This window comes from Sceloporus undulatus, chromosome 7 (genome assembly GCF_019175285.1).
Source record: "Sceloporus undulatus isolate JIND9_A2432 ecotype Alabama chromosome 7, SceUnd_v1.1, whole genome shotgun sequence".
NCBI classification, from domain to species: Eukaryota; Metazoa; Chordata; class Lepidosauria; order Squamata; family Phrynosomatidae; genus Sceloporus; species Sceloporus undulatus.
In genome coordinates, this window is record NC_056528.1 from 23,537,611 (window position 1) to 23,552,347 (window position 14,737).

The 14,737-nt window shown below is 50.1% G+C and overlaps 1 protein-coding gene across 1 annotated transcript; it reads right to left on the minus strand.

Moving 5' to 3' along the window:
• Positions 1–445: 445 nt before the first annotated feature.
• LOC121936382 (zinc finger RNA-binding protein 2-like) lies at positions 446–13,272 on the minus strand. The gene is made up of 19 exons (XM_042478590.1): positions 13,170–13,272; positions 12,673–12,916; positions 10,811–10,925; positions 10,316–10,549; positions 9,688–9,989; positions 8,983–9,168; positions 8,543–8,762; positions 7,968–8,131; positions 7,607–7,726; positions 6,981–7,126; positions 5,686–5,827; positions 5,235–5,428; positions 4,712–4,886; positions 4,354–4,495; positions 3,483–3,580; positions 3,103–3,198; positions 2,352–2,463; positions 1,660–1,757; positions 446–944 (listed from the first exon to the last, which is right to left on the minus strand). The coding sequence occupies exons 1-19, from the start codon at positions 13,211–13,213 to the stop codon at positions 705–707; spliced, it is 3,072 nt and encodes a 1,023-aa protein (XP_042334524.1). The 5' UTR covers positions 13,214–13,272; the 3' UTR covers positions 446–704.
• Positions 13,273–14,737: the final 1,465 nt, after the last annotated feature.

Consider the following 14,737-nt stretch of genomic DNA (forward strand, 5'->3'; position numbering starts at 1 on the left):
AACACCTTGGGGTTACGGAGGTGCCAGAATCCAGCTCAGAAAGAGACACAAGGAGATTAGGCTGAAAGACTCAATCAAGGGTCGAAAATCTGGAAGAGAGACAAAAGCAGGGATTGGAACGGGGAGGAGACTCACATATGCGCACACTCACACACATGGTTGCGCTGGCCGGCTGGCCGGCTAATCTTGGCTTGGCCAAGACCGAGGCCTCTCCCTTCAGGAGGCCTGTCTCAGACCCCTGGGAGGCAGAGGGGCCTGGATGGTGGTGGCCGTTCTTCCAACCTGAGCAGGCCAAACAAATCAGTGGGGCTTCCCTAGCAGTTGCCTCACCCAGAGAGACTTGCTTCAGCAAGCAAAGTAGTGGGGCACCTGGAGCCCTTCTCCAAACGCCAAAAGGGGCCCGCTTTTCCATATAGGTGTGATGTTGCGGAAGCAAGGCTGACGCTTGCAGAAGGAAGGAGTCCTTTTAATCACTGAAGCACAGCATTAAAACTATATACAGTTTGTTTTCTTGTTGCTGCTCTTTTTCCTTTTTAAAGGCGAAAAGGGGTGGGGAATAACACACTAAAATTACCAGAATTTTAAACTAAACAGCAACTCATTTTATATATATATATATATATATATATATATATATATATATATATATATATATATATAGTAAATTTGTCTAAAGGCCTCCTCATCTCTTTCTGCAACAGTGGTCAAGCCCCATTCTCAGCTGTTGCGTCATCGTCCTCCTCGTCCTCATCCTCGTCCTCCTCTTCCTCCTTCCTGTCTTTCTTTCCATTCCCCTTGCCCTCCTCCGCTGCCGCCGCCTCCTCCTCCTCCACGTCCCGCTGCCTCTTCCGGCTCTGGGCCCCCGGTCGGTTTTTCGCCAACGGCAAGGGCTCCATGCCCAAGACTTTGTGTATCTGGCGGAAAGCGAGCATCCGCAAGGCATGCTGGGGAGCAGAGGATACCATCAGGTTACTATTCATGAACCAAAGAGCTTCAAAACACATGGAGGGAACTTACGTTAGTCAGCTAAAATTTCTGATTTGTTTTTAATTGGGGAAAAAATATCTGGCAGAACGGTCAAGTATGGGAAGGCAAGGGGGCCTTCATAGATTAACGGGAGAGTTTGCACACACCCAAACTGCAGGGAAAAACATATATATTTTGTCCCTAAAGGTCCTCCAACACCCCTGAGGCTACAGTCTGTGGGAGGGATTTTGCTCTGAAGTTCAGGATCAGTATCCCCCACCCCTTAAACAGGAAGTGATCAGAAAGCATTTCCAGTTTACTCCATGTTTAAAATAAGTCCTTTCTTGGCTTTAAAAATACAATGAAAATGCCCAACATTTGTTTAAGGGTCAACTGGGGGCATTCTGAGGATTCAGACCACCACAATGCCTCTACAAGTTAAGGGCTTTTTTGGGGGGGGGGGCAGGATTTCTTCAAAGGTAAAAGAAGGCCCAAACAGGGCTGCCATGGGGGAGAAACCTGTCAGTTATGGGGAATGTGTAATTCAATGCACACACGTAGAAAAAGGGTACAGAAATGGCCTATGAATGTCAACATAAAAAATTAAAACAAAAGGGAAAAAAAGGCTTGTTAGGAAATGGAGATGAAGAGACATCTTCCCAGCCGCTGCCTGGGCCCACACAGATCACCCACCTGGCTGCTGGCTGTGATGTCTTCACGCTGCTGAGGTGCCATGCCCTGCAAAGCATCGACGGGCTCCTTCTCACAGGGATCCTGAAGGCCTGGCCCATCTGAAAGGGAGGGGAAGAGCAAGGCTACCATTACTCCCACAGCCATCCCCTGAAATGTGGCTTTGATTTAAACTTGGACTCCACACCTCTCCCACCTGACGGAAGGATATTGCCCTGCAGAGGGGATTCGGTTCAACACCACATTTACTTGTTAGCTGATGCCCTCCAGATGGCTTGGGCTAAGCAAGCAGGAGCCTACAGGCAACCAGCCAATGCCCTTCTCACATCCACACTGTCTGTCTCTCTTGTACACAAAACTCCCTCCTAACCCACACATGTGGGCACTGTCTGGAAAAGTTCCTTCCACAGTCATGAGGACTCTTTTTTTTTAAGTGTTCCTCCCATCGGAGTGAAATCTACAGAATTAAAGCTAGAGACCAAAGTAGCTTTTCAAGACTGCGACCTCACTAAATTAATAAACATATCAATAAAAGGGACCTGTGAATGCTGGGATCTGCTTTGGGAATGCTGTTCTGTGTGTTTTCATGGATCAGCCATTGCCCCCTGGTGGCTAGCTCTGGCTAACAAATAAGAAGTGGCAAGTGAAAACACATCTCAGATCTGCCCCCCTTGAGCCCCCCTCCAAAAACTGACCTGCCAGGAGCATCCCAGTAGCAACGCATTCCAAGACCCGCCGCATTGCCTCCCCGGGCCCCAAGGGCCCTGTGGAGCTACTCAGGACACGTTCCACCAGGAGCTCCATCGCCTTCCAGGGAACCGCAACGGGGAAGAGAGAGAAAGAGGATAAGCCAGTTAGGGAGCAAACACATCCCAACCAGACACATTCTTCAAAGGGCCACAAAGTGACTTAGCGGGAAGAGCACTTTGCAGCAGAGGAGCATGACTTGGAAGGTGGTGGGCTCTTCTCCTTCATTGGGGGTGGGTTAGTCCTATATTTTAACAGGATAATTGTTAAGGTGCTCCCAGGGTGCTGTGGAACTCCCTGGCAAAAGAGGCTAGACAGGTCTCCACTTGGTTGTCCTTCTGCCAGCTGGGCAAACAGCTTTTTATTTTGGCCAGACACAGCTGTCTGCTTGGTGCAGACAAATTTTAAATGGAGAAGCTGGGTTTCTTATTGGTCTACTCTTGTTATTAATAACAATATTACCAAGGAGGTTTTTTATTGTTTTAACTTTATTTGTGTTCCAGCAATAAGTCCAATTTAAATTACATTTTAATGGGTACAATCTTTTGCTTTTACTGGTTCTTGTTAAGTCTCCTTGTATGCTGCTTGTTGAAGAAAGATGGGATGTGCATCTGAATAAATAAAGTTACATATCTAATTTTAATGCAATCATCACTCCCTCTTGAATGCAAGGTCTCTCTCCAGCCTTCTCTTCCTTACCCAGTCTGGAAGTGCCCCCCATGTTGGCACTCGCTGGCAAAGATCCCGCAAAACCCGGATGATGATCACGCATGAGTGCAGACCGTTGGCTCGGGCCTTTTGCAGAGAGGAAAACCAAAGAATAGAACAGTGAAACTCCTTCTGTCTCTGACCCAACTTTTTGGCAGAATGAGGCAGGGGAACACATCCAGATTTGCAAGACCAGAAAATAAAGGGGGCTTACGACACCCCTGCTTCCATGTACTCCCTCCCTCCTTCCCTGAGATTCCCACCACTGTTGGAAAACAAAGATGGATGCTTTTGGATCTGGAAATTGGGCTTTCCTCCCGCACTGGCACGACACATCCATTGCTCCCCAGGCAAGTTTTCCAGTTGCTCACCTGGAACCATTTCGCATGGCGGAGGGCAGCCAAGGACTCCAGGCACTTGTCTGGGTTCAAGATTTCGGGGGAGTTAAGTTGGGGTTTGGAAGGCACCTCTAATAGTGAAGAAAGACCTCAAGTCAGAACCATCAAGAGTGGCACCAAAGTTATAGTCTATGACCACTGTCCAGCCCACCACCCACCTGGACATTTCTGGAACCCACATCCCCAGAAAGGCAAAGGATTTTGCAGTCCTCCTTCTGTCAGGTATCTTTGCCTCCAACTGACCCACATGTTCTGGGGTGCCAATGGGTTAAGAGTCAGAGAGGCACTGTCTGTGAACTGTGAAAGGCCAGGGGCTCCCTCAGCCCCACGATAGCTTGGAGGGCTGTATACTGCCACTATACCCCCTTCGCAAAATAATCCCAGTGCCTCCTAGAGGACCTGGGGGGTATTTCCACCATATTTTCAGATTCCCCTGAGTTATTTTGGGCCTAGGAGCAGAGGCGTTTTTTTAGCAACAGGAAGTGACACTTCTGTTCAGGTTTCCAAAACAGCCCTCTCTAGAGCGCAAACTGGCTCAGGCAACTGGGGAAAAAGGGGCTCTCCAGCCAAGGTTAGCAAAGAAGCCTAGCCTGAAATCCATGCAAGCCAGTGCTGCTGCCATGCTGTTTTGGCAATATGAACCTCAATGGACCAGTTTCTACTACTATGGGATATTGTCATTGTGAGTTAAGCCAGAGCTCTGTCCCAAAACGCTAATGGTTCCCCACCACAAGCTTGGGAAGGGAAACGAAGTTAAGATGCAGGAAAAGTAAAAGTGTAAGGTCCTGTCCTCCAGCCAACAGAGGCTCTGGGAGCATTGTCCGCTGGGCCACTGGCGACTTACCGGCCTCAGGGGAAACTTCTTCCCTCATCAGCGGAGATGTGAGCGACACCGTGACCTGCATTTTGGGCTCTTTGCATGAGGCAATTATGATGTTGGCTTCCTCCATGTTGGAGATGACCTCGTAAGGGTCACTCGTCACCTTCTGGGAAAACGAGATGTGAGAGAGTGATAACTGGCAGCTGACTACACCCTCTCCTTGCATAAAAATGGGAGCCCGGCCCTAAAATGGCACCCAATCATCATCATCCATGGACAATGTCCAATGTATGCCTGGGCACTGTGAGGCTCCCTTTCCCAAGACACACCAGTTTGGGTTGCTCTGTCTGACCTGGGTGTGTTTTTTAAACATGGCTCTCACCTCCAGCTGTTTCGGGAGCTGCTCCGCAATGCTCTGGAGGAGGGCCAACGTGGGCTTCTGGGCTGACAGCAGGATCAAGCGGACGCTCCTGTCACCGCGGAGAAGCAGCCCCTTGGCTAAGACGCCTACTCTCATCACACCTTTCAGGATCCGGGGTGGCGGGTCCTCTGTCTTACTGTCAAAAGGAAAGAGGGAGGAGAGCAAGGTGGGTGTGAAATGGGAGGACTCGTGAGGACTAGCTGCACGGCACAGACAATCTTCTGGAGGGAGGGCTTGCCACCTTCCAAAGGACTGAAACAAGAACTGATGGATTCCAATTGCCAGAAAAAAGATTCCCCCTAAACTGCAGGAAGAACTTCTTGACTGTACCTGAGAATGAACAGTGATCAGACTGCCTTGGAAGGTGGTGAACTAGATGGGCCTGGTTGCTCCTTCCAACTTTAGGATCCTATGACTTTAGGGTCCCTGGGGGGGGGGGGGAGTGTGGCCCTTTCAGCCTCTAACCATTAGCCTAAAGCATTACCCTTTCTCTTGGCTGTTCTCCTCTTCCTCCTTGCCTGCTTCTTGTTCCGTCAACCAATCAGAGACCAGCCTTAGGGCGCGCTCTGAGTGAGAGACGACTGTCTGAATGGCCTGGAGCTCCTCTTCAGTGGGATAGATGCTGGAGTGCTTGCTCATGATGTGGCGGTCATCAGAAGTGCTGGGCCGCCGGGCAGGCTGAAGGGAGAGAAAAAGGAAAAGTGAAGGGAAAAAAAGCAACAGAGTGGGGGGAAAAACCTAAATTGGATCTGTATTGCCAAAAATAACCCAAAATCTAGATTTCAACTCTGGGAAGGAAACAGAATCAAGCTCGGGATAGTGATGGCAGTGTTTGAAAGCCCCCAGAAGTGTCCGCTCCTGCTTTATACAGTGCTCTCAAACCAGCCAGATTGTGCCAGAGACAGGGAGGGAGGTCCCCACAGAGGGCAACCCACCAAAAGAGGAGGGATGGGCACCCCAGGTCTGCCCATGAGGGGTGGAGGGTGCCAGTCTGCTGCCAGGCGCCTCCGCTGCTGCTCCTCCCAGTACAGCTGCTCCTCTTCCACCCGACGCCAGTACATTTCCTCTTCATAGCGCCTGGAGAAGGACGGGGCAGGCAAAGGTGGGGTGGGTGGCAAGGCAAGAAGGGGAGTACACAGGACTGTGTTAGAACACCCTTTCAGTGTGGCAGGGACCCCTTTCTCTTTACCTTCCCTGAACAGATGCTAGAGACAACTCCTTACTAGAATGGCCCTACTTTCATTTTAATAGAATTCCTAGTCCTCACAGAAAATATACACATATCTGTGTCTGTGTCTCCAAGTTGATTGTCATCTTATGGCAATGCCACAAATTAGCAACAAATGGAAAACTGCCTCTGATCCTGGGTTATGGCCAAACGACCCTTCTCTCAGCCATTTATTTCCGAGATGCCTGCAAAGCAGGAGGTCTAGTCTGAGACTTTCTTTTACAGCGCTGTGTGTAAAACAGCTCACCTTGTTAATAAGAGCAATAAAACCTTTGTTTTTTGTATGTTTTTCAGGCTATGTGGCCATGTTCTAGAAAAATTTATTCCTGATGTTTCGCCAGCATCTGTGGCTGGCACCTCCATTTTCTGAAGATGCCAGCCACAGATGCTGGTGAAATGTCGGGAGTAAACTCTTCTAGAACATGGCCACATAGCCTGTAAAACCCACAAAAAACTATGGATGCTGGCCATTAAAGCCTTCAACTTCACAAAATAACCTTTGGCTGTCTCCTTCTTGTTCCTGACCTTGATAATAAAAAAGACGTATATTAAGAAAAATAGCCCAAAATGATGGAGAAAGAGAAAGAATGTCAAACTGACAGAAAAGGTAAAGAGTCACAAAGGAAGAAAAGAATGAGAAAGAGAGAAAGAGAGAATGAGGGAGAAAGAAAAAAATGTGAGAGGAAGGAGTGAGAGAAAAAGAAACAGTGAAGAAGACTGAAAATAAGAGGAAAAAATGACAAAGATAATGATCGAAAGAGAGGAAGGACAAAAGGAAAAAGCAAGTAAGGAGACAGAGATAGAAAGAGGGGGAAAGGGAGGAATAGAGGGAAAGACAGGAAAACAGAGTGAGAGAGAGAGAGAACCAAAGGACAGAGAGTCGGAAGGAAGGAGGGACAGGAGGCAAGAGCGCGCAAGAGCAGAAGGAAGGCAGGATCCATCAGTACCCCGGGCCACTCCACTGGGGGCTTTCCTCTCCTGGGGGGAAGGAGGAGGACTCGCCTCATTTCCAGGTGCCAGCGCTGCTCTTCCTCCCGGCGCCTCTTTACCAGTGCTCGCAGCTGCTGCTTCCGCAGCTTCTCCTCTTGCATCTTTCGCGCTCGGTTGCTTGGCTTGATCTCCACCGGGAGGTCTGGGTTGACTTTCTTCTGCAAGAGGATTTTCGGTGTCAGAAGAGCCAGGTCCCCAGCACAGAGGCCAATCTCCACTGGAAACAGCTCTCTCTCTTTGAAAGGCTTCAAACAGGGTTCTCTCCCAACTTCACATGGTCAACCTCAGTGGGCAACCACTTTTAGTGGTTTTGGTGGGAACATCAGTCTGCCAGATTAATTAATGACTGAACTGACTGGCAGCACTCTTTGGGGTTTCAGACAAGGGTCCCTGCCAGTTTTTCCAGAGAGGCCACTAGGATGCGGCCTTCCCAATCCCACCTCAAAACCCTGGAGTCCACTGTCATCAGAACTTGGCCAGTAGTCAGGATGACTACTGGCTATCCTGGCCAGAAAGGGAACCGTTTCCTGGTGCTGTACTCCCCACCCCGTTTTCCAAGCTTGAACTGTCGGCTGACTGTTAGTGAACTATGCTTGGCCCTAGTCTCTGAGTTGGGGGTGAGGGATGCCCTGCCCTACCTTATACTGCAGGCGGTGCCTGCGCCCCTTCAAGTGCATATCTTTGGCATTGGGGTCGTTGAAGCTGCACTCGCACAACTTGCAGTGGAAACGGACCATCTTTCCTTTGTCATTGTGGACCTGGTGAGGAAGAAAAAGAGGTATCACCAATTTCAGATGGCTCCCAAAGAAGGCAGCAGGAAAGCTCTGCTCCCTCTCTGCCTGGAAACAGCTCGGTCTGCCTCCGCTCACTCACTCCCCTCCAGGCATCTATGTCATGGTATCCCTTGCAATAGCAGGACCTGAGGTGTGAGGCAATTTCCTCAGCCGGAATGGAGGAACAGCTTCATCCCTCTTCCCTAGGGGCCTGTTGGTGCCTCACCTCTTCCACATAGTCCTGTCCCACTGGCTGCACATCGAGCAGGTCTCCCAAGCCATCCCCAGAGCTCTCAAGGGGAAGCTGCTCTGCCGGCGTGGCCTCTTTTGTTGGCTGTGAACCTTTTGCCTCGTCCTGTTTGCTGTTCAATGCCTGGACTTTGTTTGCAGCTAAATGGGAAAGACAGGCTTGTCTGTTGGGCTTCTTCTGGCCACAAGTAGGAGGGAGACATATCCCTTTATCCCTCCACCACTAACAGCAAGCAATCAGATGGAGGGAGAAGGATTGTGGTGTTGCCCCTGTTTGCACAAACAAAGGCTGGGATGTTGCCTTTTCTCTAGTTGGCCAAAGACTGGCATAGTGGCTTGTGCTTTGGCTTAAAACTCTCCAAGGCCAAGCTAGTTGGGGTGATTACTGCTCCCTCCCCACAAAAGGAACTTTTCTGACCTCATCCAGTCATCTGTAGCAAGAGGAAGCAAGAAGGCAAAGGCAAACCCTCTCTGGACAAAGAAAACCCCATGATAAGTTGAAACGTCTGAAGGCACACAATGACACTGCACTCCCCAGTTTACAACCAGTACCTGTGAAAGTGAGCTTGGCCACAGGAGGCTTCTTTGTGGGCGTTAAAGACTTGCTTGGGCCAGTTGTGCTATTGGGCAGCCCTGCTGGTACTAATTTTGCAGGGGCATTTTGGAGAGTTTGCTTGCTAGCTGGGCCGTTCGCTGGTCCTGAAGAGATGCTGACCAACATGGGTTCAACTGAAGGGATGGGCTTGCCAAGCTTGGTGTGCAGCTTGAGGACCTGGAAGGAGAGATGTAGCATTTCAAGAAATGTTGAAGCCATGGAAAGGAACAAGTAAGGAACATGGCAGAGATTCACTGTCAGGGTGCTCCTACTGAGAAGGCCCCAGCAGTCGTAGCTCAGCCTGTAATGGAGAAGATTCTTTATATCCCTTCTTGTCTTTGGGTGTGACTCCTGGCCCCTCCCCCCAGTCAGCCACACTCCCCATCCCACCCCTGACCTTCTGGTGCTTGGCGCCTCGGATATGGGCAGCGTAGGCATCAGCCCCAGTGCAGGAGACATCACAGAGTTCGCAGTGGAGCTGGGTCTGGATCCCCCGGGAGCCGCCCCCAGTTGTCTGGCCCCCTGTCTTGAGGGCCCCCTCCTTCTTCTTGTGCTTTTGTCCTTCTAAGTGCTCCCGGTATGTCTGCGCAAGTGCAGGGGGGGGGGTGGAAGGGAGAGAGACAGAGAGCAAAGAATGTCTTTATTTGACTTTTATTTCTTACATCACTTCTACTCTGCTCATTATTGAGACAGCAAGTAAAAAAAAAATCAATTCAACACAGCACAGAAAGCAGCAACAAATAATGTAAACGAAATACAAAGAGTTGGATGAGTTAAAAGTGGGACCATTACAAAATCAGTTAAAACAGCTAAAAAGATATGAAAACCATAATGCTTGTGCAGATCTGGACATTAATAAAACCTGTTAATTATCTACTATGAAAGCAAAGATCCCTCTGGTCTCTGGCACCCACAGGAGGACTTGGGTTACAGTAGACCTGTTTGCTGTTGTAGATCTTCAACCCATGTCCAACTCGTGGAGGCCCTAAGGTGATCCTACTGCAGGATTGTCTTGGCCATATTTGTTCAGAGAGGGCTTGCCATGGCCTTCCTCCAAGGATGAGAAAGCATGACATGCTCAAGGAGTAAAAAGGAGCCTCACCTGGGGTCCTGCACAGCTGATCTTGCAGATCTCGCAGTAATGCAGTTGAGGCTGCTTCGGGAGGCCCTTGGGCTTCAGGGCCTTGCTGGGAAAAGGGGGCTTCTTGGTGTAGTTACTGGCTGAGTTGGGGCCACCCCCAGAGCTCCATGTGGGCTTTGGTTGTTGTACAGGCGGCGGCTGCTGCTGAGGCTGCTGGGGTTGTTGCTGCGGTGGCTGCATGGATGGCTGCTGGGGAGCTGGGTAGTAAGACGCATTGGCCGCCGTGTAAGCAGCAGCGGGATCGTAACTGGAGTAGTTTGTCCCTGGAGACAAAAGCAGAAGAGGTCATTTTGACAGCCTTTTATTTGTTCAAAGTGGCTTTTAATGTGGGCGAAAGCTTACCAGTAACTTTGTTTCAATGTTGATCTTTTGTTTATTTTTAACTATCTTCTCATTTTAATCTATAATTGCCTCAAGTTTCAATTTTGGGAAGAATGCGGGTTATAAGTAAAGATAGTGATAGTAATAATGGGGGTGGGGGCAAGGAGACAGCCTCCATTCATGCAATTTCTCTTTCCAACCAAAGCAAGCCAGGGAAGAAAAGCAGGAGGCAGAGGGAGGAAGGGAGGCACCACCGAGGAACATTCACCTGAGTAGGAAGCAGGAGAGGAGTTGTAAGAGGCAGTGGCATACGAGGAAGACGGGGTGTATGACTGGATGGAGGAAGCCGGGGCGTTCTGCTGCCCTGTGGTGGCAGCCGGGTATGTGCCATAGCTGGACGAGGAAGCGTTCACCGCCTGAACTGGTTTGACAGGAGTCACTTGCCGCTGGGGTTGGTTTGGGTTGTATGTGGCCACCGGCTGACCATAGCTGCTCTGGATGCCTGCAAAGGAGAAGCAAGAGTCTCTGAAGTCTGTCAGGTGGAAGATGCTTAGCACAATGGGAGCAGCATGTCCTTCATTTGTCTGAAGATTCATTGTTCAAGCCCCAAGGTGTCCCTTTGCTCTGGTTCTGTCACAGGCTTGATCCTCAGCTTACCTAACCTCCACAAGGTCCCTCCAAGAACCCTTCTATCACCTGAGCCCTCTGCTGACCGGACTCTCTGCACAGCCTCCCAACGGCCCACGCTGGCCCCAAGACTCACTGGAGTGGTAGTAGGAATCCGCGGCTGGATGCTGAGACTGCGTGACCACCGCCGGGTAATAGGTCTTGGCCTCGTAGCCTCCTGCTGTTGGGGACCGGCCGTAACAGTAGCCATCCTGCCAAGGAAGAAGGAAGGCATCTGTGAACAAGGGCATGGGGCCGGCCAACCTGGCACCGCTGTCAAATGGCCCATGAGGGGTCAAAGCCTTTCAGGCAGGCAGTTCATTTTAAGTTTTATATTAAATTGTGTATTGTTTAATTGCTATTTTAGTTGGGACATGGGGTTATACGATTGTATTATTTTAATTGTAAGCTGCCCCAGCTGTGTTGCACAGAGACGGGTTATAAATAAATGTTATTATTATTATTGTTTTTCTCATATCAGATCTATAGCCATACCAATAGCAGCTTCATTTATAAACTGCTTCATACTGAACTAAGCAGTCTCTAAACGGCTGGCAACTGTAAGTTAATTGCCCCCAACAAGCTGGGTTCCATAGGAAACCATCACTTTCTGTCTTAGCCTTCCGCCGACAGGCTTTCGAAACAGAATGTTTGTAAAGGACTGGCTTGGGGTGTTATTTCATTTTAAAGTGTTTTGCATAATTATATCTTTTTAAAATATATTTTATTATTTTAATAGCAATGTTTGTTAACCTTGTAATAAGTTAACTCCTTTTTAATACACCTCTTTTCTATCTTTTTAATTGCACCGTTCTTTTAGTATCGTCAAGCCGCTCTGTGGCCCAGTTCTGAGAAAAGAGTGGGATACAAAATAAATACAATAATAGTAAAAATAATAACATTTTCTATGGTCAAGGCATCAGGCAGATGGGTCTGGCGGCTGGTGGGCCTCTTCCAACCGCCCCAAAACCCATTTTGGAGAAGGTCTCAGGGGCTGCATCCTCATTTTTGGCCAAACCACAGGTCCAGGATCAAATCGCCTGCATCTTATATGTCTTTGGTGCAAGGAGCGGGCATGTACTAAAACAAATGACAGTACTTGCCCATAGAAAAACCATACTTGCCCATCAAGAATAATTGGAGAATACTTTCTCATAGGAAACCATTGGAGAATACAGTACAGTGGGCCCTTGTTATACACTGGGGTTGGTTCCAAGATCCCCCGTGGATAACAAAATCCATGGATGCTCAAGTCCCATTAAATATAATGACATAGCAAAATGGTGTCCCTTATAAAAAATGGGAAATCAAGGTTTGATATTTGAAATTTATGCTTTTTTTAACGTTTTCAAACCGTGGATACTTGAATACGTGTATAAAAAAATCCGTGTATAAGAAGGGACTACTATACTTTGCTCATAGAGAAGCCACACTTGCCCATAGGAAATCACTGCAGAAGACTTGGCCCATTGAGAATAATGGGGCAGAAATAAAGGGGCACATGTGCGCCCCCGCGAGCATGTGCCCCATTATTTCCTATGGGGATTGAGCATATGCTCATTTCCCATACGCACGCGCGCTGGGTGGGTGGGTTTCTGGAACGGAAATCATTGGAGAATACTTCACCCATTGAGAATAATTGGGGAATGATCGCCAATAGAAAAACCATACTTGCACATAAAGAATAACTGGTGAATACTTGCCCATTGGAAATCATTGGAGAATACTTTGCCCATAGAGAAGCCATGTTTGCTCACAAGAAATCATTGGCGAATACTTGCTATGGGAAAGTGTTTCCTAACGATTCTCTATGGGTGAGTATGGCTACTCCATGGGCAAGCGTTGTCATTTGGTTTGGTACATCCCCAAGGAGCGTCGGCGAGGGGCCATAAAAGCAGGACGCATTGCGTTTTGGGGAGTGTCGCGAACGAAACCAGGGCCACGCTCCCGGTTGCCCACCTGGTAGTTCTGGGCCACGGCCGGCTGAGGGGAAGGGTCCGGCTGGCGGGACCCGTATCCCCCGTAGTCCTGCGCCGAGGGAGCCTGGTACACGCCGTACGCTGCGGTGGCGGAGACAGGGCGGCCTGCGGCTTGTACGGCGGGTGCGTAGACGGGGCCCACGGCGTGCTCCACTCCTTGCGCCGTCTGGACTGCGTAGCTGGCGGCTGCCGGAGGGTGGGAGCAGATGGGAGCCGGCTGGGCGCTGCGAGGGAGGAAAGAGACAACAGGAAAGCATGACAGAGATTGTGGTTGTTATTATTAACCCTGCCTCAAGGCTATGGAATTCTGGGAGTTGGAGTCTGTTGTGGGGCCACAACAGACTCCGACTCCCAGAATTCCATAGCCTTGAGCCAGGGAGACAATTAAAGCGGTGCCAAACCGGGTTACTTCTCCCGTGCGAACGCGGCCAGAGTCTCTCCATCGTGGCTGCGGCCTTCCTCCTCTCCGTCTCCTACCTGAACGGAGGCCCGGCGAAGCCGTAGTAGTTGCTGGCCGCCATCTTGGGCTCCTCGGAGCGGAGGGCGCGCGGGGCACGCCGGGAAGGGAGGCCGCGACGCACGGCACGCACACGCTTTTGCCATGGCGACAGGCCCCGCCCACACGTCTTTCTTAGACTCTTTTCATAAACCTGTAGAAGACACTCCCCGGAGGGGACTTCCGGGTTCATTGCTCCTTTTGAAGCCAAAGGGCGACAACGCCCCGAAGCCCCCGAATAGCAAGGGCTTAGGTCCCCCAAGGGCATTGCGATAGAGGCATGACTCTTGGAGGGATTTGGGGCGTCGCCTCTTGTGCTTCCTACATTTCGGTGAGACCATAATGAAGGTATTAGTATAATATATAGAGACATGAATGGATCAATTGCCCTCCCAATTTGACAGCGTTGTCCGTAACTGGCAAAACCTTGGGGCACCTGCCTCCTTTCCAGGCCGCAAGGGAAAGTCACTTGCCTCCAAGGTTTGGCCTATTGCCCCAGAATTGCCCCCAAGTCAAACGCCCCCGTCACAAGAAAGAAGGGGAGTGTGTCAGTCTATATTTGTTTATCTCTATGTTCATCTCAGAGAGTTCGTGTTCCTTCCCTAACAGACTCAGCCCCAAATCTCGCGAGATTTTCTTTTGGTGCGGGAGCAGCGGGGCCGCAGAGGAACTTTCTTAAAATAAACCACGTGACTGATTCGACCGCTTCCCCCAAGCGAGTGGGCGTGGCTTTCCAAGCGGGTTCCCATGGCAACCTGGGAGAGAAAGGCCCGGTTGAGTGACGTCAGGGCAGTGACGTCACTTAGCAGGCTTTCCCTTTTTCTTTCACGCTGACGCCAATAGGCCCACAAAGCCCCTCCCTCCAGGTTGCTGACGCCACTTGAAATCCATTTTTCCCCCATTTATTTACTCCCAAGGCTTTAATTTTGTGGTCTTTGGCAGTTGTCTGGAGCCCAAGAGGGAAGGGGTGCAGACTCCAGCTGCCATCATCCCCCTTGGCCACTGGAGCCCCTTTATTGGAGAGGCCTGCCTTGGTCTGACCCAAGATGGCCGCCCTCACGCTCTCTCAAGCAGCCATTTTGTAAAGGATTATTACATAGCCATTTTGAAGTATTCCACGTGATGACAACAAAGCCCATCATCCCCCTTGGCCACTGGAAGCCCTACTTGGACTGGAGAGTCCTACCTTGGTCTGACCCAAGATGGCCACCCTCATGCTTTTGTGAGCAGCTATTTTGTGAGGAATCGCTTGGACATGTGTCAAACAGGAATGCCCATCACCCCCCTTGGCCACTAGGGATCACACGGGTGTGTTGCCACCTTCTACGTGACACCAGACACCGGCTCCCATCGTCCCCCTTGGCCACTGGGAAGCCCTAGTTGGACTGGAGAGGCCTGACTTGGCCCGATCCAGGATGGCCACCCTCATATTCTCCTGGGCAGCCATTTTGCAAGGGATTACCTGGCCACGCTGGAGCCTTCCATGTCAGACACCAATGCCCATCATCCCCCTTGGCCACTGGGAAGCCCTACTTGGACTGGAGAGGCC